This window comes from Paramormyrops kingsleyae, chromosome 9 (genome assembly GCF_048594095.1).
Source record: "Paramormyrops kingsleyae isolate MSU_618 chromosome 9, PKINGS_0.4, whole genome shotgun sequence".
NCBI lineage: Eukaryota > Metazoa > Chordata > Actinopteri > Osteoglossiformes > Mormyridae > Paramormyrops > Paramormyrops kingsleyae.
In genome coordinates, this window is record NC_132805.1 from 7,043,512 (window position 1) to 7,067,554 (window position 24,043).

Consider the following 24,043-nt stretch of genomic DNA (forward strand, 5'->3'; position numbering starts at 1 on the left):
GCTAAGTGAGTGCTGTTCCTTTTTATCTGCTGGTAAGTCACAGGTCAAAAAACAGGACAAGACATGGGGGTGTCGTCATGGTTTGGGGCTGCTGTCTGACTGCAGTCTTGACCCATTTCATTCAGCCACAGCAACAATCTCCAGAGGAGAAAAGTGAATCTGTGGTAAAAACAGGCACTGCGGCAGAGCTTTAATCCCAAACCAAATACACCAAAGAATGGAAGAAGGGGAAGATGTACGGGGGATCGGAACGGCAGAGGCTCCACCCAGACGTCATGTGACCCACAGCAGCCCCCACATGGGACGCAAAAGAAGCAGCAAGGACCCCTGAGAGAAGACCACGCTCTCCATTTTGGGACTAAGAGGGCGACTGTGACTGAAATCGATCACACCTCCTTACAGTCACTCAGTGCTCAGTGAGACCCCAGGAACTTCGACTGAAGGTTAAAACTCAAAAACACACTCGTTAGCTAGCATACATCCTTCATATATCTTTCTAATGTAAGTAAAAGGGCAAAGAGCTTCATCAAATCTACAAACATGCTGGTCACATAAGCTTGTTACCCTACTAAGAGGCCACTTTACTACAAACACATTTGACACACCCCTGTACACATCAAGCCACTGCTGTACATAATTCTGAAGTGGTTTTATTTTTTTGTCGGTCCTTGATAATGGCTAACAGTTCTGGTTTCTCCATTCTCATCCTCTTGCTTCTGCTCACTTGTGCTTGGACTTACGGGCCAAGGCCTCCAGGTTCGCACTTCCTCCCCACACAGTTCCAAACACCTCCTTCTCTTTTCTCAGTGCGTCCTCCAGGGGGCGCTCTCGCCCAGATAGCGCCACCTTCTTAATGGCCTGGATCACAGGGGCGGGGCCTCTGGTAAAGTCGCCCAACCAATGTTCTGCCTCCGCCAACGCTGTCCCCGCCCCTGTGGCCACAACCCCATCGGACAGGCCGATCCTCTCTGCAAGGGCGGAGTCTACTTTCAGTGCGGCAGCCAGTAATTTCAGAGCTCCCTGGCTGCCCACTATCCGCACGAGCCTGGCCGCACCTCCCCATCCAGGAACCAAACCCATATGCTTGTGGACAAACTGGATCTCACTGGAAGGAGTCATCAACCTGTTTACAAAACACAGTCATGTTACCTCTGACCGTTCCAACTACGTCAAATCATGCTACTAAAACCCGTTCTTCAATTAATGTAATGTAATTAATACATAATTGTAAAACAAGTCATTGTTGAAAATACAACTTCTGTGAGGGACCACATTACTATCTGGTCTAGAAACAGATTCGATCTGGCGGACCATGTCTAAAAGTATGTTTTAGCATCATTCGTCTAAACACTCAGTCTGGACTTAACTTTCCAGAAGAGACTTCAAACCGCAGTCAAAGGATATTTAATGCAGGATGGTAACTTTTTTCAGTGATCATATTTTCGCACATTAGAGTGTCAAGTGTTGGGAAACTGAACAGAGAAGATCAGGTGATCCTTACCTACCTAAAGTCACAGGCCGTGGTCAGCTCTGCCCCACCCCCCAGTGCTCTCCCCTCCACAAGGGCGACAGAGATGAGGGGCAGCCTGCACTGAGGGAACAGCTCTGTCAGTATATAGGGCTCACATAAGACACACATACAGGTGTCAGTGTATGAGGCTCACATTTCAGTTCTCCCAGGTAGTTAGTTTAACAATTTCTAATTCTGATTGGTCAGAGGCTTCACACCTGGCTCACAGACAGGCTGGGAAATCAGCAGGGCTCAGAGTTAGAGCACCGTGATTTGAAATGTCCTGGTGTATGGTGTAAGGTTCACATAGGACACAGGTATATTCTGGTTGTGTGGGTCAGTGGGCTAGGATGCTGTGCATATGACTAGAAGGTTGCTGGTTTGAATCCCAGAGTCGGCAGAGTGACGTCACTGTGCCCTTAAGCCCCTGTAGCTCCAGGGAAACTCCCTGACCCTGATCGTCACATGTGCCTCCCTCCTATCAATAATGTCTGCTAAATAAATCAATGAAACGTATGTGCATAGTAAGGCCAGCGGAGATGGGAACTCAAAGTAGCCTCTTACCTCAGCAGTCTGGTCAGTGTGTCCTGCATGAACATACACATCTTCATCCCATCCTGAAAGAACAGCAGTGACTAACATGAAACACATTATAAACGTGTCTGGCACCCATAACCTTCCACCTGCTGGTCTTCTCCTGACGTCCCAAGTCCCCATACCTGAGGACAACCTTCCCCGTAAAAGCAGTACTGAAGCTCATCACGCAGGTCTTCTGAGATATCAGCCGACGGCATACCTGAGGATTAGATATGGCTCGGACTGCGTTCAGGTCTGATCCGGAACAGAACGTCCCGCCCGCCCCGTGAACAATGAGTCCTTTCCCTTCCTTCCAGTTCTCCAGCTGGGACACTCGGTCCTGCAACTCCAGCATCATGGTGCCTGAAGAAACAAGTAGGAGATCTTCAGAGGTCAGAGTATTCAATGGCTGAATGAACACTGTAGGAAGGTCCCCATGTGACATTTTAACCGATGTACCTGAAAAGGCGTTCATGCGGTCCGGGTTGTTGACCGTGAGCACTGCGATCCCAGACTCCTGCTTGACCAGGTTGACCGACCCACCTGGAAACATGCTAAGCTTCCCCCTGATCTCATCCCAGAGTTCACTGCTGTACACAGCCATGCCCCGGTGGTGTGGCTTTCCCAGTGCATTGTGGGATATCCTGAGGAGCCGCCCAGAGAACATGGCTGCACTATGGGTGCTGTGGAAAGAAGACAGACTTAAATATTCATTCATTAATTTATTCATTCATTCATCCTACAGTATATACTGCTTGTCTGTTTCTGGGTTGTGGGGGCCTGGAGGCTGGAAATAATGAGCAACGGGAAGGAATAACCAATGACGGGGCACCGACCCATCGCAGGACTTGCACACCATTCACACACATAGACAATTTGACAAGTCCAAGTCACCTTCACATGTTTTTGGATTGTGGGAAGTAATCAGAGTACCCAGAGGAAACCCCCCAAGGACATGGGGAGAACATGCAGATCCTACACATGCAGAGGTAAGATGGGGAATCCAACCATGTTAATCACAGCAGCACTGTGCCGCCCCAGACTTAAATGTGAGGCAGAATAATATATTACTACATTATTAAACTGAATCCCAGGTGAAAATACAGGAAACAGGAGTAAATCAGGAAAACCCTGATTTGCACAGGTTCCCTACAAAGAGTATGTGTATGTACCACGTGGTGTATCGAGGTACATACACGATTTTGGAACTGACAGCTGGGACACATATGCGGTCGTGACCCCATTTCCTCTAATCCCAAAATACTTTTCAACAGATTTATCCGTATGTTCCAGGAGCCAAATAGCTTACGTATTTAGGATATCATGGTAGAAGCTTACAGTTCAATACCACGTGGGTAGTAATAACTAACTAATAAACATCACAGGGATGCACGGATCTGCCCGAACTCTACTACCATAAAGGTGGCGTGAGTCACGGCCGAGCTATGTCAGTCGGACAGGGCTATCAACAGTATAATAAATCAAACTCATTTCAAACCCCTCCCACCAAGCAGTGACATACGGGATGCCAGCCAGATTTAGACGTCGTTTCGTGCCTCTGACCTCTGGTGCAGCTCATCAGAGCGACCCGCGTTTGTTAAATGTCACCCCAGATGTGACCCATGTCCCGGCGCGCACGAAGCGAAAAGCTGCATGTTGGCCTGTCATCGGGGAGCCCAACCGCCCCTTCAAAGCCCATAATCAGATCATCACCGGTTAAAATAAAAGGCACGCTTTCAGAAGGACACATTCGTACAGAAAGGTCATTGTCCAAGGTAAAACAACACGCTGTTAACCGACACAGCCGAACGTCCCAAGGAGTTCTATCGCGCTGATCGTCATTCCCCGTATTTTATTTTTTTTCAAGCAATCATGTCGGATTAGGAGCCACAGCGCAACGTATGTCCTTACAGACCACGAACCTGGGTAATCAGAACCACTGCCGGAGCCCCAGTGCGGGTCTGGAAGCTGCTTCCCGTCCGGACCACGTTGCCAAGCGGAAGGCACCTTTAACCGGGGGATTTAAAAGCATTTCGTATTTCCTCCGTGGCCATTTTCTGGATTGTGTTTTACATAAAAAAGACGCGTCCTTGCTTCGTTCTGCCACTAGGGGTCAGCATTTGCTCATTTACGAACCTCCTGCCCTTAGTTTATCAGGGATAACGTGCTTCTGTAATGCAGTTTATATGAATTGTGCAATGGTAGTGCAGGTGAAGCGCAGTCTGTAAGTTTCTGCCAGGTACAATCACATTATCGTCATTGGTTTCCTGTGGCGTTATGAGGAGGTCTGTTGGGCAAGACTCGGTGGATTTGACCTTCCGTGTGCTTCTCTTCATATACAGTGGGATCAGGGACATGGGCAGGATTTTTATAATAAAGTGAATAGCGTTAGCTGGCATGCTCATCGAGAAAATGTATAAAGACTACAGTGCAAATTACTAATTTTTAACTCGTGTTTATGTCTTGATCCAAATTAATTACACTGACATCTGATCGCTCTGTCAGCTTTATTGTCAGTGCATCATTCAGTGAAATATTCTAGTAAAAACTGCAGAAAAAATAGCGAGGACATGACTTTGGTGGTGATAGATACGGGTATGAGTGGATCTATTTGGACCTTCTCCAAACCCTCATATTGGGGTGAAGGTGACAGAGATGGAGTACTTCTGTGTCCCGTTAACATGCAGCAGTACTGGAAAAGGAGATGTTGATAAACTGAAACGCTCTCTCCATGCTGTCTCCTTTGTCTCCGGGTAAACACACTTCCCTGAGTCCTTATTCAGTAAAATCCCGCTGCTGTGGATCATACCGCCAGGCATCCAGCCTGAGGAGAAGCAGAACGCTGGTGATCTCTGTCTAGCTGCTAGTGACGTTAAACCATAAACACATTAAACCAAACGGACCCGCCCATTAATAACAACCAAAAGCTGTAGGGAGTGTCCATCACAGTATTCATATTTTCATCAGTTTTCTCTCTCTGAAAGTGTTGAGGATTCTTATGAGATGTCATGCAGTACAGTAATACTGGACGCAATAATAGTACAGTACCAGATGTCCTGCAATGCAGAAATGCTGGATATCATATCCATGCCCTGATGGGTAAATCCTCTGTGGTACTTTGAGGGTCTTGTGATCACAGGACAGTGAGCCTTGTTGGAGCTGATGGGCTGGGGGTGATAATATGCCCCCGCAGTGATGTGTACCATGGCACATTCATGGCACACGAGCAGCATGACTCCCTCTGGCCATCTATGTATCGGGGGGGGGGACAACATCAGGACTCCAAATCCTCCAGGAATAGTAACTACCACCCGCAGGATGGAGCACAGCCTAATTATGGGAATCATGTGACAGATGGATTGGCGGGGAAATAGAGGCATTGTTTTCGGAGAGTCTGGGACACGGCCTCTGAGATACTGTGACATCATGGCTCAGCGCAGGGTATCACATCACCAGGATGTGGCTTCGGCGCCTCCTTCAGAACCAGGGCTGCTTCTGACTCATCACAGTAACGCCGGGCTGCTCTTTACACAGAAATGACAGAGGAAGATCTGCTCCTCAGAACGTCCTGGAGGAACGTCGTTCCCCTCACACTTCACACCTGCAGCGTGGGTTCAACACGGTCATCACCTCCAGACTCTGCTCCCGCTGCAACTGGCTCCTGGAATTCCTCACCAGCAGACCACAGCGTGTAAGAATAGACAAGAGGACCTCTTCCACCGTGACCCTCAACACCGGTACCCCTCCCCATACGCTCAGGACTGAGTGCCCAGATTCAGCTCCATTTCCATTGTGAAGTTTGTCATAGTGGTGTCAGAACAGTAGCCTCTCTCCGAACATGAGCAAAACCAAGGAACTAATTGTGGATTAGAGGAAACAAGTGATACACAGTACAATTTACACTAGAGGAACTGTTGTGGAGAAGATCAGAAACTCCACGTTTCTTGGAGTTACCCTCACTGATCAGCTGAATGAGCAGCAACTGCTGTGAAAACAGGCCATCAGCACCTTTACTTCCTTAGGTATCCAAGGATGGCCCAGATGTCACTTGTAGCTCTCACCACATTCTCCAGGTGCCTCATGAAATCCATCCTGGTCAGCTGCATTCTATTCATTTATCTGACACTTTTATCCAAAGCACCTTCCAGTTGAGGGAAACATTACAATATATGCATGTTTTCTGGGATTTGAACCCACACTCTTTGCATTGTTAACACGCTGTGCTACTTGTTGACCTGTAGGAGCCCAGAATATTGTCCTGGATTGGCAGCTGTACAGCACTGGACCGCAAGGTGTGAAAACGGCACCGACCATCGCCGGGCACCAGCTGCCGGCAGTTCAGGGAATTTTCCTAAGAAGCCACCCCAGAAAACTCTGCCGCATAATGACGCTCCCCATCCCTGTCCTCTCTGTCCCTCATCACCTCCAGAAGATGCTACAGGTCCATCAGGGTCCAGACTTCGGGTCTCAGGACACATTCTCTCCTACAGTAATGAGAATGTTAAATATCCACTGATTACTCACAGAATAATCACAATCACCACTGTTATTTATTAACCACTGCTACTCTAAACCTGTGATGGGTCAGCATCCTGTCCTGGGTTCTTCCTTGCCTTGCGGCCATAGCCTGTGGGATAGGTTCCGGATCCCCCGAGACCCTGAACAGAACAAGCGGTTTCAGAAAATAGATGGATGGATGGATGGATGCTACTTAAATCTCAGCACCTTCCTGCCCTCCTTGTATATTAGTGTATATTGGATGTATATTGTACATATTGTATGTTAATGTTCACTACTCTGTTACTGTGATAATTTTTCACTGTTACAAATTGTCTAAGTCTGCAGGAAGGTACACAAGCATTTCATTCCTCTTGTACTTGTAGAAAATGACAATAAAACTTTGAATCTTTGAATCCAACATCGTCGCAAAGATTCAACATCATACACGTAATAATATGTAGTATTAATAATAATGATGATGATAATGATGAACCTCCAATAGTACGCATTACACATGCAGGGTTTGCACATGGTCTATCAGTGATGTAAAACATGACAAACTACTGTGGTACTTACCTTTAAAGGCAACCATAATTCATGTTTCATATGAAATGTGAGGGTTGGGTACACAGAAGTGACCCATGTCTCTGACCCATGTCTATCCGTATGATGGATGGTCCCTCATTCTGAGGCTCAGCACAGCTAAGCTCTGCCCTTCAGCTTCTGTCCCTCACTCTGGGATCAATCCTGGAATCCGCTAATGCTAATCGCCAGGGGCGCCATAATGGGGGTGAAATTTAGTATGATTCCAGGGGCCCAAAAAGAGTAGGGGCCCTAAAAAATTTGGATCATAACTGGATTGGTCTGGGTTGGGGGCCTAATATGATATGGTTTCATGGGGCCCAAAATCTTTAACGGCTGCAGTACACAGAAATCCCCCTCCCACATTGCTCATTAACCTTGAAGATAAACGCATTAAACAGCAATGGGGGTGGGATGCTCTCAGCCTCGCACGCCCCCCCCCCCCCCCCCCCCCCCCCCCCCCGCGGGAGAAGCATGATGGCTATATTACCGCCGTACGCTGCATTCAGGGGCCGCCTCACTAATGGCAGGCTGACCCTTGGATTTCCGCTGGATAATGGAGTCCGTTCGATAGCCCGGGCGTGCTGATGGGCGCTGCGTGTCGTGGCTGAGTGATGAGCTGCCTGCCGATCGATCGGGCCGGGGGTGGGGGGGGGGGGGGGGGGGGGGGCGCCCTGAGGAAGAGACGGGTCGAGGCTGGATTTACAGATAGCGCAGAGGAGGAAAAGTGGGCTCAGAGAAATGGGGGGAGGAAGATCAGTCGACAGGGAATGTCAGATAAGGCCGGGTAAGTTCCTGGGTCTCTGACTGAAGGCAGAGAGTGTTCTTAAAAGTTTGGAATCTGGTGGGGGAGAAGACCTGCACATGAACAGGAAGAGGCACGCATGTGTGTCTGGACCAGGAAGGGAATTTTTATTACCGTCAGGGTAAGATTTCTGGCACCAAAACAGCATCTCACCAGCTATTCCAGTCCAGGGTACAGGGTTTCAGCCGGACCTGAGTATCAGCTTGCAGGCAGTCGACCGTAACCCGTTCACCTTCAGATAATATCCCACAGCGCATTTGTCCCAACTGCAACGGCGATTAAGACAGCGGATCTCTACAAGGAGCAGGCGCCGCGTGGCGGTTCTGTCTGATGCCCCCCCGGCGCGTGTGCCGATTTGCCAAATAAGGCGTCGGCCAGCTGTCGCTATGGAAACAGGATCTCTCAGAGGACTCGTGGATGTCAGCTAGGATGACCTGCTAGAAGGACTCAACATTAGGCAGAGACATGATAGTCTATACTCCATACCATTAAAATGTTACCGCTTACCAGCATACACACATAATAACACACATAAACCACACAGTAGCTATATAAACAAATGAAATGCTGTTAAACCTCTTTAAATAAAATAATGTCAAAACTTTTAACAACCTCTACAAAGATCATTGATTGCAGTAATTAGGTAACATAGTGATTTACACCAGTCTATTTGAGAGGCATGTTAAGTTTTTCTACACTGCAATTTTTCCACTGCATGTCCCTTTAATATACAGTGTAAGCAGCTAGTGACACTCTGTGCTGTCCAGTTGGGCCCCAAGTTCTCTGCTCTTGGCCGTGTCTGACAAAATGCACACGATTTATTTACTATTTTGTAAGCTGTGGTGCCTTAATGTCTGTGACATCACCACTGGGTTCACTGACACTGGCCGTTTTTACTGGAGAAGATGATCGCGAAGTCGCAGTGGAGCAGCAAGCAGGGGCAGTGGAGCCCACACAGTGAAGCCCAGACAAACGCAGGAGAGCGACGGCAGATGAGACAATTGTTCGTCTATCCCTAGCAAGCTATGCTGGGATCAAAGTTCAACAGCGCCAGAAATTCTTGCCCAGTGTTCCCAGTCAGCAGGATGATATAGCTTAAATTCTGGATTAGTGTAGGACATGGGTGTCTATGGCTGTGTGTATCTTCACTGATTGCACATTCCATCAGTAACAGCAGAGTGTAAAGGTTGAATTAGCAGAGCAAGTCATACATAGCATAGCTGTACCTAAAATAATACAATCCGCACAACATAATGGGAGACATATCAGAGTTTAAAAGAGGACAAATTGTTGATACCCGTCCCGCTGGCGTATCTGTGACCAGGACAGCAAGTAGCAGGGTAATGTCAGCATACCACCACGAAGGACAGACCACATCCAATAGGAGTAACTGTGGATGCAAGAGGAAGCTGTCTGACAGGGAATTGGCTACTAACCCGGGTTGTACCCTAAAGTGCTGCCCAACTCACTGCAGACTTAAATGCGCACCATGGTTCTCCTGTTTCCACCAAAGCTGTTCATTGGAAGCTCCACAGGGTCAGTATTCATGGTCAGGCTGCTGTAGCCAAACCTTTTGTCACTCATGCCAATGCCCAACGTCGGTTTCAATGGTGCCAGCAGCGCAAATCGTGGTCTGTGGACAATGTGAAACGTGTTGTTCTCTGATGAGCCCACCTTCACTGACCTTCTCACATCCGGGAGAGTTAGGATGTAGAAAAGCCCCAGGACCGCTGCGTACCTATAGTGCAGCACAGGGGTGGATCAGTGATGGTTTGGCCTGCAATATCATGGCATAACCTAGGCCCTCTACTTGTTCTAGATGGGCACGTCACGGCCAAGGACCATTCTGGAGAACCATGTTCACCCAATGGTTCAAACATTGTACCCTGAAGGTGGTGCCTTGCACAGCATCAGGACGATAATGCACCAATACATAACAACACTGGTGAGAGAGTGGTTTGATGAACATGGAAGTGAAGCTGAACATCTCCCATGGCCTGCAGCACCACCAGATCCGAATATTACTGAGCCACTTTGGGGTGTTTTGGAGGAGCGAGTCAGGAAACGTTTTCCTCCACCAGCATCACGTAGTGTCCTGACCACTGTTCTGCTAGAGGAATGGCTCAAAATCCCTCTGGCCGCTGTGCAGGACTTACATCTGTCATTCGTAAGACAGACTGATGCTGTATTGACCACAGGAGGCCCTATACCATACAGTACTAATAACTTACTGTGGTCTAAAACCAGGGGTTTCAGTTTCATTGCACAACCTATGCACAGTGCCATGCAAAGATCTTAAGCAGTCAAAGAAAACGTTTAAGGCTATTTATGTGGGAAGTAAGTGTATATTTCTAAAAAAAAAAAAAATCGACATCACAACCAATTAAGAGTAACACAATAAAAACTTACAAGAATTCCTTCTGCTCTGCAAGAAGTTACCGATATATTTTTGGATGGCTAGATGAACACCGCTTCAGTTCCTAAACCTCTCCTCCCCAGCCATTCCATGTATTTGTCAAATTTCACCACCAGCTCACATAATTAATTAATTAGTTAAAAGTCACTGAGGTATTGATTAGCCATACATTGGTGTATTAGATGGTTGCTGCAAATACGGAGGTGACCTTAGGAGAGGTATTGAACTGGCTATCACACTTTGACAGGCATAATGCCATAGTTTTACACAACATGAAGATCATTTAAACGTCATTGTCCTTGACTGCCTAAGTCACATGTTGTTTGGGATTTTTATAATATTAAGATGGATTTGCCACACAAATGGTGTCCATAGAGTAAGGCACTTAATTAACAGCATGGAGCAGACACCAGAGTAAATGTGTGGTACCATTTATTATCAGAAAAGCGACAGTAAGGTCATCACATTCATATTGGGTTTCACCACAGGAACATTTAATCTTTATAGTCCAATATAATGAACTTTAAGGATACCAGATAGTTACCATGTTGACTAAAACTCCTAATAAAAGTCCAACTACTGTCTGTTAGATAAGAATAACCTAGATAATGTCTGATTCACTCAAAGAGACACATGCACCCACAAACGTAGCCATGCACGACGGACGATGTAGCGGCGGACGGAGGCATCGGGAAAACAAAGGAGATGGGAGAAATAAAAGGGAACGCTGTGATGGGATTGGGCACAGAAGTACAGCGGGCAGGGGAAGCCCGGGAGACTGGCGTTAGGCGTCATGAAGAGTCGTGAAGGTCTCATGTGCATGCACCGCACACGTGTAAAGCACTTGGTAGCAGCTGTGATATTTACAGCCCTGGGGGTTCACACAGGAACTACAGCTCTGCTGGGCTCCAGCTGTTTCGAGGTCAACCCTCGGCCCCGTCTGCTCACAGAATGATCGTCTCGGTTTGGCAGGAGAGGGACAGAGCCTGCTTGTTAGAGAGCGAGGTGGGGGAGGGGGCCGGGCGGTCGGCAGACGCGGAGGGGGAGCGGCTGGCCCATCGGGATGGGGGCCGTTGGTTCTGGGGACGGGCTGGACGAGAGAAGCTCTTCCTGACTGACAGTGGAGAGTTTTTTCTCTCCTGAAAAAAAATGCAAAAAAATGGGAGAACCTGAATGGACAATCAGTCTCAAAGACACACATTATGTAAACAAGAACCTTCGTTTGAACAACACAGCTGAGAATCCAAGACACAGATGTGAATCATTGGTCTGAACGTGTTTCTAGAATAGAATAGAATAGAATAGAATACAACATTGAAACTTTATACTCAACTGAAACACTGTTATTTGGTTCACAAACTGAAGAGATTCAAACATGCAACAGACAAAGGGTATTTTTACACTTGGCTCAATTCAGCTCATTTAAATGGACTTAGTGCATTTCCCACACAAAATAAGCCGTATGTGACTGCTCCAAACTAACTCAGACCCCCCAAAAGCGAAATAAACTCAAACCACCTGAACAGGTGGTGCAGAATCTCAGAATTCGGAGCTAAAATCAAAACGGTTTTTGTCTCACGGTGAAGGTTACGTTGCTTGGTTTTAAAAACTGACCTGGCAGAGTCATGCATGGGATAAAAACACGGTAATCTGCAATATTTGTTTTGCTTTATTGAAGGGTTATACTGTAGAACCTTGGGACTGGAGCGCCTCTTAACTTGAACAATTTGGATATGGAATGGGTCTGTTCAATTATCTTCGACTTGTACCTCGACCGAAATCTTGGAACTCGACCGTTCCTGCTAAAACTTGTGTGGGTCGAGACACGTTCAGCTCTATCAATTCGGACCTGGACTGGGTCAGCCGAGAACAACCTAACCGCAACTCAACCGAAAACTCGGAACAAAACAAAACAGAACGGACCTGCTAAAACGTTTACGGATTAAGCTGTGTCTCTGACGAGCTGACACAAAGCCAAACGGACCTGCTGGGATGCTGATGCCTATGGATAGCCCTCAGCCTCACGGTACGTGCAAAAGCGGTGTCCCTGTTAAGATTGTAGATCGATCACACGGTTTGGGATTAAATAGAGTGTCGATCCGCCTGTTGAGTACATGCGATTATATGTACATGTGATATATACCATTAATCCCCAAAGTGTGTTATTAAAAAAACGAACATCCCTTAACAGCCTTGCTTGTAATACCGCCCTGCTTCCTTATTGTCATCTCATCGAGACACTCATGAGCAGTTCAAGGTCCAAAAGAACCACGTGTGAATGTGAAATTAATAAATACTACGTATGTGACCACCCTGGGGGTTGGGCGGGTTCCGGAGTTTTCCGGAATTCTACTTGTTTTTAGGCTTTAGACAGGGAAAGCAGGGGGGGGGCTTTAGAAACACAGTGTCTCCTCTCTTAATGGGATTTGCATTTTCACTGGCTGAAGGATGACGAATAAGTTTACGAATAAGCTCACAGTTTAGCACTGAGCATTGAGAAACGTTATATCTCACTTGTGGGAGTTTTACTTACACAAAAACATTCTTAGGGCAGAACGAAGAATGATTGGTTCAGAGAGATAACCAATCAGATTGTAGAGGAGACAGGTCCAAACAACTAGAGGTGGTGGGGGCCAAGACATCTGATTGGTTAGTCTGACATCTGACCAAGATCTGATTGGCTATCTTTCCGGACCGTTTTTCGTTCTGCCCTCGGAATATTTTCGTGTAAGTAAAACTTCCATTAGCTTATATTTCTACCTACAGGCAAGTATTTGTCAGTGGAGGCTGTGCTAGATAAACCAGCGCTAGTGGGACATGGCCGTATGTGAGTGTGTCCATTTACCTACCGATGGTGCACTGGTTGGGCCTCTGAAGGTGGCTGTAGATTGAAGCTCTATATGCGACAGCCTCCCATTGCGACCGCATTGCTGTTCCAGCTCCAGCATGTCCAGAAGCCCGATTAGGTCCCCCTCCTTCCCTGGACAGGGCCTGCGAGGCTGATACTGGTCAGACCCACCATCACCATGGTAGCTTTTTACGATTTTCTCGATCGCTCCATAGTTTGACCTGGAGTCCGCGGGCCGAGGGTAAGCAGCTAGAGTCCCGGGCTTCCAAGGCTGCTCGTTCAGAACCCGGGAACGAGCCCGGGTGGCAGCGTCCCGGGCCAGACAGCCGCTCGTCCCTAATTCACCAGCCCTCTGAGTAGAACCCCCAGGCTTTGTCCTCTGGGCCTTATTCGAAATGGACTGGCTGAAGGCAGCGAGGTCCTCCTGGTCCTTTAGGCACTGCATTTGGTCACCCATGCTTTGAATATTGGGTTTAACCTGGGTCTGTGAAGGGTCCTTGGAAAAAGAGCCCTTAGTTTGGTTGTCAGGCTGCTGCAGCAGATGTTCAGGAGGTAGTCTGCCCTCCATGAACTCACGGCCAGTCCCTGCCTGGAACACAATGCGGTTAAACTCAGCAGCCTTCAGCTCCAGAATCTCATTCCTCATTCTGGGGTCAGAGTAGGAAGGAGGCTCGAGAGTCACCTTAAGTGAGTCCTGGGCCACAGGCTGGAGCCGATCCCAGTGTGGCCTCAAACCCCCATTTTGTCCTGAAACTGGGGCTTTCTCTTTGGGAGCCTCTGAATCACATGTCATGATGGGTGCGTGTGAGGATGCCTTTCTGCTTCCAAACCTACTGCCATCCCATGACCACCGGCTATGGCAACAGCTAATATTGCACTTGGAGTCTGCAGGCACTAGATTTGTAACCACGCCAGAGTCAGTGAGGGTCTTTCCCTCATTCTCCTGTAACATCACTCCAAACTTTCTGAGCACGGAAGGGCTGCTGGACTTCTTGTCTGTGCCGACACCACAGCTCTGCTTGTAGTCTGTGTGATATTCAGGAAGGTCATGCTCTGGGACTGTGGAGTGTTGTGAGTACCAGGAAGAAGTGCGAAGAGGGACAGGTGGAGCTTCCACCTTCTTTTGTGGAGGTCTGGACTGCAAATCCCGGACAGTGCCTTCCCAGCTGATCCAGTCTTGTTCCTCGAGGAGCTGGAAGTCACACCAGGGACTTTGGGTATAGTTGATATCCCCATTCCTTGCCTGGTTCTTCACATTTTCCTCTTTTTCAAAGTCTTGCAGGAAGGAAAATGACTCTATATCACTTCCAAAACAAAGAACCAGAGAGAACAAAAGCGAAAATTCAGACTCTTCAGACGTTTACACACAGTTGTGAACTGACACTGCGTTGTGAACTGACTAAAGGCATACCTACCTTCTCCTTTCAGACTTCTTCTTGATCTCATCCTGGTAGCTGCACAGCTCCTCGCTTACTTTGGCAATTTCCTTGAGGGCCTGGAGATGACAAAGACAAAAGATAATTCATGGAAGAAAATCCTGAAGGAGACTGAATTAAAGCAGAGGGATGGAGTTTTCCGGATTCTCTCAAAACTTACAGCGTTAAGAGCGGTGATGTTCTTCGTCTTATTATTTTCATAGGGTAGACCAAAGACCTTTGGGCTGCAGACGGAGCTGGTAAGGGACTGGGGTGTAGTAAGGGAGGAGCTACCATTGGCCAGCTGTGTACCAGGGGAGGGGCTAGTGAAGGCCTGCTGTATATTGGAGGAAGGGCTACTGAAGGCCTGATGTGAGGGGGAGGGGCTACTGAAGACCTGATGAATACTGGAGGTGGAACTACAGTAGGGCTGATTTGACGGAGAAGGACGACTGAAGACCTGATGTTTACTGGAGGCAGGGCTACTGGAAGTCTGATGTGAGGAGGAAAGACTCTTTAAGTTCTGCTGTATACTAGAGGAAGGGCTATTGAAGGGCTGATGTGAGGAGGAAAGACTCTTTAAGTTCTGCTGTATACTAGAGGAAGGGCTATTGAAGGGCTGATGTGAGGAGGAAGAGCTACTGAAGGCCTGACGGCAGGAGTAGGGGCTACTGAAGCCCTTGTGCACAATAGGGGAGGAGTTACTGATGGGCTGGATCACAATGGGGGAGGGGTTACTGATGGGCTGGCTCTTAATGGGGGAGAAGGTACTGAGCGGTGGGCGTGTGCTGGGAGAGGGGTTACTGCAGACCTGGGGAGTCAGGGGAGCATGGCTACTTAAAGTAGGGCGTGCCCTGGGGGTGGGACTGCTCGCGGCCCGGCGCCTGGGGGAGATGGGCTCAAATTTGTGATGGAGGCAGCCCTGCAAAATCTCCTCGATCTCTGCATCCCATTCACTATTGCTGTGACGATCGGCGGAGTCGGCATGGTGACGGGGGTTGGAATCACAGCGGCTGTCTGGGCGGTCGCCGGAGCCGTTACGGGACACCGAATCGCTAAGGATGCTGGATCCAGTGGTGCTAGACTGTAAGCTGAGTCTCAGGGGGCTACTCCGCATCCCAGTCCGGTCCCGGTGGGATTTGACCTCATTGCACAGCTGCGAGTAGAACACGGAGGTGCAGTCAGGGCACGTTCTGGTACCTGATGTACCTGCCCCACCTGCGTGGCTCCTGCTCACCTCTTCCACCTTGTGCTGCATGTCCCTGAGTTGCAGCTCCCACTCCCGCCGCTCGGCATCGAAGCGCTCCAGAACCTCGGCCCGGTGCCGCGTCCAGCCCCGCTCGCTGCACTCCAAGCGGCACCGCAGCGCCATGGCGGCCGAGTGCGTGTCTGACAGCAGCCGTCGCTGCTCCTCACGCTCCCGCCTCTGTCGCCCGTCCTGGAGCCCCGGATCAGTACCAGGCCCGCTCACTCTCGCTTCCAGCTGCAGAGAGATGAAAAGTGTGCCCGGGTTGAGCTCTCGATTTCCGTAGGCATGTAGATTTGGGTCAAACCCGGTAACCCCTGTTAACAATGTGCAACAATATACACTCCAGATTCACCTCCTCGTACTGGTGAGAGTTTCACTCCAAATAATGCTGAATTGCCATGTATCCATAGTGAGGAGTTCACCCTGTTGAATTCAGAGGGCTATTTCAGATGTCTCTAAGCATACTGGGTGTTTGTAGCTGTGTGGCTCAGTGGGTTAGGATGCTGTGCCTATGATCAGAAGGTCGCCGGTTCGGATCCCAAGGTCTGTGTAAAAATGTAACCTTCATGCCTTGACCAAGACTCTTAACTCCCAATAATCCAGGGACTGACTGACCCAACTAACTCAAAAATCTATGTTGCTTTGGACAAAAGCATCTGCTAAATAAATAAAATGTATAAGAAAAACTCTCACTCGTTCACGACTGGAGCACGCACACAGTTTGGGCGGAGCTGGTGGCCCAGCGCTTTGAACTGGGACCAGTCTACTGTCTGTTTTTAGCTAGGGCTCTCTGTCCCCTTCACTTTATGATTTCTGGGGGAAAAAAATCATCACGGAGATTCTTGGATACTGCAGCAGTGAAAAGATTTGAGGCTAGAGTATTTCTGGCCACGCTATGGTATGCGTGGTTTGGCCCTCCGCCTTCCTCGCACGGGGACTGGCCCAGGGCAGCATTCCGCTGCATCCTGTCGTGCAGGACAATAGGTCACACAAAACTCCAGTGCAGGCTACAGCTCTTGAACTCGCCTTTCTAAGCAAGTCACATTGCAGAATGGAGCTTCCAAGGAGCCCAAATCTGGTACTGATATCCATTACTTTAGAAGCAGAGGTGGAAAGTTCAGATCCAGCAAATATAAATCCAGACCAAGGTTTTGTTTCAACAAACCAGATGAGTACATTGTGACTGTCACTCTTTATACTCCACCTTGGTCTGGATTTATATTTGCTGGATCTGAACTTTCCAACTCTGTTTAGAACAGGGGTCTCCAACTTCGGTCCTGGAGACTTACCATCCAGTAGGTTTTCTATCCTACCTGGCTTCTGATGAGCCACACCTGCTCTCAGATAAATACCAGGAACAGGAATTGCTCATCAGAAGCCAAGGGGGACAGAAAACCTACTGGATAGTAGCTCTCCAGGACCAGAGTTGGAGACCCCTGGTTTAGAAGAATCGTAGTCAAGTAGAAGAAAACCAGCCAGAGCTAATGCAGTGAGTGTAGTGTAAAGTGTTGCAAACTGGTGCAGCCCAGTGCGGTCCAGGCCAGTGCGATCCAGGCCAGTGCGATCCAGGTCAGTACAGGCCAGGCCAGTGAGGTCCAGCCCAGTGCGGTCCAGGCCAGTGCGATCCAGCCCATTGTGGTCCAGGTCAGTACAGGCCAGGCCAGTGCGATCCAGGCCAGTGCGATCCAGGTCAGTACAGGCCAGGCCAGTGAGGTCCAGCCCAGTGCGGTCCAGGCCAGTGCGATCCAGCCCATTGTGGTCCAGGTCAGTACAGGCCAGGCCAGTGTGGTCCAGGCCCTATGACGGCCTTTGGTCTGTTCTGTTTTAATTTCTTAGCCCCCTCAGTGCAGAAGCACCCCCTCCTATTATAAATAGACCCCAGCTATTTTCTACCCCCCCCCAACACACATATTCCTGAGTGAGATGTCAGGGAAAGATGGAACGCAATGCCTGCTCTTAAAATGCAAGAAATGCAGGAAGATCCTGCTGCCAGCATCCAGCCTCCCGTCAGGAACACTTGGCGGCACCGGCTTCGCGGCGCCTCCTCTGGCAGGATGCTGACCGACGGCCGGCTTCTTTGTGCCCGTCCGCCTGTCCCAGCCAAACCATCAGCCTCTCTCCCGGCCAACATTTGTGCACCAAAACAGAAACCATCGTTTACCATCTAATTACTCGAAGGCGTTTCCTATCCGAAAAGGCACACGGCCTTTCATTACAGTTACTGCTGATGCTTTTATCCAAACCAACACATTTTTGAGAATGCGGGATCAGCCAGTTCCGGACGCAATCGGGGGTTAAGGGCCTAGCTTGCTTTGCTGACCCTGGGATTTGAACCAACGACCTACCGACCACAGGCGACAGCCCTAATCCACAGAGTCGCACACCACTGCTTTTGTTAATCGGGCAAAGCCTAACTGCTTTGCCTGTGTTGACCTGTGTTGGTCACGAAGCCACTTAAGGCAGCACATGTCTTCTGCTCGCTTTCAGGCTGCTTATTTGCGTGCTATAGGCCCACAGCTGCTGTGCGCTAAATCACAGCTGCTGTACGCTAAATCACAGCTGCTGTACGCTAAATCACAGCTGCTGTACGCTAAATCACAGCTGCAGTACGCTAAATCACAGCTGCTGTACGCTAAATCACAGCTGCTGTACGCTAAATCACAGCTGCAGTACGCTAAATCACAGCTGCCTCCCCACACTGCTCTTTGGGACACAGCTTCTGAAGCCGGCTACGACAGACTTGCCCTGCAGCATTTGGACAAAGGTAACCATGAGAGTGCAGGGCCATAATCCTGAAGGGGGGGGGGGGGAGAGATCCGAGGATGGGCTAAATAAACGCGAACACCCCCCTAACACTGAGAGTGGGCTCTGCTCGCTTGTTGCTAGGCAGCATGCACGGATTGCCAGACTGAGACAAAGACGGAGAGAGACACCAGGGGGCAGCGTTTGATTCGGGATGCTTGAGCACGGAGGGGCTTTGCCCTGTGAGTGGGGGCGTCCAATTGGGGCGGGGGGCTTGCTGGTGCCTCTGGGTGCACCTACAGCTGTAATCTTGACAGCATCTCACATAAAATATGTTGGCACCAAAGACCACGTGACCATCAAGAGCACAAAAACAGCTACTGTTACATTTACTTATTTAGAGAGCCTGCCGGTAAATCACTCTGCTGAGCCGGGGATTTGCACTGACAACCTCCCGATCGCAAGCACAACATCCTAACCAGCTGAGCCACACAACATCCACATGAGTCACCGCTCTGAAGCAACATGCTCTCTTAGGTCAGACACACAGGAGAGCCAGTGACTGTAGGCTGTAGGCAGGGCAGGGATCTCCGATCAGGCAGTCAGACGAGCTCAACACAATCACTGGCCTACAGCAGACTGTGGGGGGTTCTGACCCCTTGTAAAACTGCAAACCTCTGATGTCTGTCCAAAGAGAACTCACCTTACGCAGGTTCGCGCCAGTTTTTCCCAGTGGGAGTCTAATCAAACTGAGGATTTGCGTGGCTGCCCTGGGACTGTACCTCTCTCTGATTGAATGACAAGCAGTACAGGCCTCCGGTTACAGACAGGAACTCATAACGTACTGGTGCAGTGGTGAGCATAGTTGCCTCACACCTCTGGCACCAGCGTTTGAGTCTCAGCCATGGCTCCATGTGTGTGGAGTCTGCATGCTCTCTCCGTGTCGTCATGGGGTTTCCTCTAGGTTCTCTGGTTCCCCCCCCCCCACAGTACAAAAACATGCTGAGGTTAACTGGAGTTACCAAAATCCCAGTTAATGTGTGGGTTGGTGCCCAGTCCTGGGATATCTTGTGCCTGGAGCTACTGGGATAGGCTCTGTGACCTTGCAAAGGACAACAGTCTGGGAAGTGGATGGAGACCTCAGCGTGCCTTTTTCCCCCAAACAAGAGGGACTGTCGCTCTCCGCGCTAAAAGCAGTCGAACATGCAAACGGCGCCACCTGCTGTTACCTGGGCGATGCGGCTGTGCAGGTCGGCTCTCTCTGCCTCCCAGGCGCACCGGTCCTTGGCGTACAGCACCTGCAGCTCCCTCCTCCGCGCCTCCTCCCGCTTTACCTCCTGCTGAACATCCTCCAGGACCGACTTCAGATCCAGCAGAATCCGTTTGTTCTCCCCTCCCTGATAACAGAGAGCGTCCCAAACTGTTTACTCGGAATCAAACGTCTCTACATATACAATGGCGATAAAATACTATGCATTTCCAACAATAAATCCATGCATTTTTGAGATTTGCCTCTTTTCAACCCATGATGTCATATCAACAGATATGCAAGGTGACTCATCGATACTAAGACTGTCCAAGCATTGTGCTTGTCAATATGACTTTAAACATCACATCCATAAAACCAGAACTGCCCTCAAATGAATCTTCTATGCATCTCCTGCATACAGTATATGGAGTACTTCTGCAAGCCTGGTTTACCAGCTCGGCTCATAAGAACATTGCATTCGGCCCATTAGTCATTCTTGGGGCTATAGTGCAGTTTACTTGTATTTCGGCAACTTGTCTCAAAAGCAGCTCCTTCTCCCTCATCCACTCCTCCTTGTCCTGTTCGTGCTGCTTCTTTAGGTCTTCCAGTTTCTTTCTGAGCTGGGAGTGCTGGGTCTGGAGCTCCAGCCAGGTCACCGGGTCTCTCTCAGCCTTGGCTGTTGCCCCCAGTCGGTCTAAAAGCCCCTCCTGGTCTCCCCTGACCAGCGCCTTAGGCGGACCGCAGCTGCCGTCCCTGCACTTTTCACCCCCCGGCTGGGAGTGCGGCACAAACTCCCAGCCGTGTGCTTTGCCCACATACCCTCCCCCGCCCCTGTGCAACCCAGGCCCGTTCCCAAAAACATTCAACATTTCTCCGCTTGATAAAATACTTCGTGTGGTCTGCACGGGACACTCCACATTTACCCGAAGCCGGTCATTTCTCTGGCCTGTCTGCCTCTCGCTGCTGCCCCTGTTCCGCTGTTCGTCCCAGAGAAACTTCCCACTCCTTCCATGCCACCACGACAGGACAAAGTCAAACTACGAGCTGTCAGAAATGTCCGCCCCAGTCCGGTACGCCTTCCACGTCTAACTCCATCACACCGCCACCCAATGCATAGTTGCGCTTAAGTCAAAAACATTTCAAATTACTGCTATTTTAGCGACCAAAACACCATATTCCCGGACCCCCCGTGGACTTCATTCTGCCTGGACCGAAGACGACACCCAGTAACTAGCCCCCTTCGAGGACACTCGGGTCCAAAAATATATGCAGTGATGTAAGAGACAGGGGTATTTTTACCCCTGTAACTATGCCTCGCATGCCCCCCGCACCACCTTAGACCTCCGACACGCTAACGCACCAAGTCGGCTGAAATAAGCACTGCGCCGCTGCCAAATCATCGCGTCTTTGCGCTGCATAGGAGGCGCCCGGCGCCTGCGACTCGCATGACTCGCCCCCGATCACGGCGATATTTAATTAAGCGCATGTGCTAATTTCTAAAGCAGCTGCCATCCGATAAACACGTCCCGATCAAACAGCATTAACTGCGCCACATCGCGCTGTGAAATCTGCGCCTCCTTACCTGTAGACAGTGAAGTCGAGTCTTCAGTCTTCACGCAATCGAAAATGCTTGTATAAAGGAAATGTGTGCAACAGCTTCTTGGTCTGATAATGCAAAAGCACTACGTCTAGGGAGGACCTCTAGCATAAATAGGCTGGAAGGTGTTTCACTGCCCCCGCTTTCGGTCCCCTCCTGCCCTTACTCCACGCGCCCCGCAGCATCCCACTACATACTGGAGTTACTGGAGCGCCACTCCGAAGCCGCGCTGTCGGCCCGCCCCCGATCGGGACGTAAACACCTCCAGTCCCGGGACGCTCCCGTCACCTCGCCGAGTATATACTCCTGTATACCTCATGGGGATGCTATGGGAGCTGTCGTCACCGACTCGCCGTGAAATTTACGCGGATAGACTGTTTATGGGGATATTTTGGCAACAGGTGTATATGGGACACGACTGACTCCGACGCTCACGCATTCACATCACTTAAGTCCGCAGTCAGATGCGGTATTTCCCCACATGCTCTATACGTAAAAAACTGTATTTGATCGCCGCTCATTCCGGCATTTTGTGTTTCCAGTGAGGCTCCAAAAGCATTTGAAATCCTCCTAGCATTGTTTCTGCAGCAGGAAAAGCCAGTCAATACAATCTAATAGCAGTGTGGAGATATTTTTCGGACAGGCTGGGCTTGCATATGAACCAGGACAGTCCGGTCATCGGTATAACAAACATATACTATCATATATTTTGTATCTTATATATTTAACAATATAATATTATCTAGGAAAAAAAAAAATCTTACCTTTTAGTACGATACCCTCCGCAGTTTAGCAGAATAGCAAGCTTTAAAAAACTGTTAAAATAAAGAGGAAGAAAATGAGAAAGAGCAGAATTAGCGGTTATGTGATTAAATTATAGCCACTCACAGTCACCGGAATTATCACATCCAGGCACCGAATGTGTGAAAACGATGAACATTTCGTTCATTCTTCTCGGGTAGTGAAATACCCACATTAACACGACCGCTTAACAGTGGTGATGCCTTTCAAACACATTGCATGACATAGACTAATGTTTAAGTAAGCACTTAAATAGGATAGCCTGCGCCGATTTCAGACACCGGTGTCTTAGTTTGTTATCCACTTTAATAGTGACAGCAGAATCAAAACGCAGTTCATAAAATCTATAAAGCTATTTTAATTTAGGGCAGAAGATCGTCTCTGACTTTAAAAGTAGCTTCGGTTGTACCCTGAACATCATGTCAGCGGATTGAAATGAAGGTAATTCATAACGGGAATTACAGAGGTCAAACCGCACCGCGTACGGCAGGCACTACCTCATCGCTGGCGAGATCACATCTTGAGCACCTTCCAAACTCCTTCCTAAGTAGGCACGGTGCGCGTCTAAAAAAGGATACGGCAGGACGCTATAACGCACGACAACGCAGACAGCGAGCTTCTGAAACGCAGCATGCGGAGGTCACCGATTTGGGATCGCTCCCCAGCGAGTGGCTGAAGGACAGCCTGCATTCCTGGGTCTGCGTCTGGAAATCTCCCAGCGATTATCCTGTCCGTAACTCGAGAACTGCGCCCATTACTGACCCCCCTCCCCCCCCACCGCCAGGGCTGCCAACTCTCACGCATCTGGCGTGAAACTCACGCTTTCAGACTCTCACGCAAGAAGGCTTACAGCAAATCTATATCATTTCATTGTAAACCTAAAATTAGCTACATCAAAAGCGTCGGGGTAGTTTGCAAACCCTACAAACTATTTACAATGTAATAAAACCTTTACATACATGTAAAACTTGTCTCAAATTGAAAATCGCACGCCAGCCAGCTGACCACAGTCGGCAACCCTGAATACCACCTACACCTGCTGCATGCATAGTCGTGCCCCAACCGGAGCTACATCAGATGTGGCTAAACATCTCAAAGCACTATTAATATGTGCACACAGGGGTTCTTAGAATAACCATAGTTCACCCTGAATCGCTACGTTTCTCACACAGTTTAGCGCTAAAGCAGGAGAAGGCAGGGGTGTGTTTAAGAGTGAGGACTTTTATTTTGAAGGTCCACGGAGGAGCAAACCGGGTGGAAGGCATCCGAGACTCGGCAGCTGTGCGGAGCGGCAGCTAAGAGCCCAGGTGCGCTTACCTTTTAATACGCAGTGAACCAGAGTTGCCTGGTCTTCAGAGCTTGGTGCAAGTATGTAACTGTGGGGTTGCCAGTCGTCCATGCATGAAATAGGAGTTTTCCTGTACTTCGTGTAACCTTGATGATATGATGACAAAAAAAACCAAACGCAAAAGAAACAAAACTAAAGATGTGATAATGGTGACGGGGGCGGGAGGGGGGCGATGCTTACAAGACGAAGAAAAGGGTGAAAAGAAAGACGAGCTTGAAGATGGTGGCGTAGGACAGAGAGGAGAACAACACCAGGATGAGAATGAGTAAAATAATAGGCTGGAACATCTGGGGAGGTGGGGGGGGGGGGGGGGGGGGTGTGGCGGGAGTCGGGGGGGGATTGGGAAAGAGGAAAAGAAGCTGTTTAATTACAAATCCTCCATCTCACACAGTCCCAGTTCTGTGG

At 49.2% G+C, this 24,043-nt stretch overlaps 2 protein-coding genes across 8 annotated transcripts; both read right to left on the reverse strand.

Annotated features, from left to right (window-relative positions):
• Positions 1 to 634: 634 nt before the first annotated feature.
• echdc1 (enoyl CoA hydratase domain containing 1) lies at positions 635 to 4,165 on the reverse strand. The gene is made up of 6 exons (XM_023813090.2): positions 4,009 to 4,165; positions 2,546 to 2,769; positions 2,307 to 2,449; positions 2,075 to 2,127; positions 1,506 to 1,586; positions 635 to 1,123 (listed from the first exon to the last, which is right to left on the reverse strand). The coding sequence occupies exons 2-6, from the start codon at positions 2,751 to 2,753 to the stop codon at positions 721 to 723; spliced, it is 888 nt and encodes a 295-aa protein (XP_023668858.1). The 5' UTR covers positions 2,754 to 2,769; positions 4,009 to 4,165; the 3' UTR covers positions 635 to 720.
• Positions 4,166 to 10,804: 6,639 nt separating this feature from the next.
• mtcl3a (MTCL family member 3a) lies at positions 10,805 to 23,817 on the reverse strand. 7 transcript variants are annotated; one of them, XM_023813125.2, is made up of 8 exons: positions 23,608 to 23,817; positions 22,254 to 22,304; positions 19,873 to 20,040; positions 15,890 to 16,135; positions 14,834 to 15,808; positions 14,653 to 14,732; positions 13,239 to 14,541; positions 10,805 to 11,528 (listed from the first exon to the last, which is right to left on the reverse strand). In XM_023813125.2, exons 4-8 carry the CDS (start codon positions 16,022 to 16,024, stop codon positions 11,334 to 11,336), a joined length of 2,688 nt encoding a protein of 895 aa, XP_023668893.2. In that variant the 5' UTR covers positions 16,025 to 16,135; positions 19,873 to 20,040; positions 22,254 to 22,304; positions 23,608 to 23,817; the 3' UTR covers positions 10,805 to 11,333. The 7 variants fall into 7 exon arrangements, with proteins under 7 accessions (XP_023668893.2, XP_072572328.1, XP_023668895.2 ...); XM_072716227.1 differs by lacking the exon at positions 23,608 to 23,817 and adding an exon at positions 23,250 to 23,546; XM_023813127.2 differs by lacking the exon at positions 23,608 to 23,817 and adding an exon at positions 22,788 to 23,040.
• Positions 23,818 to 24,043: the final 226 nt, after the last annotated feature.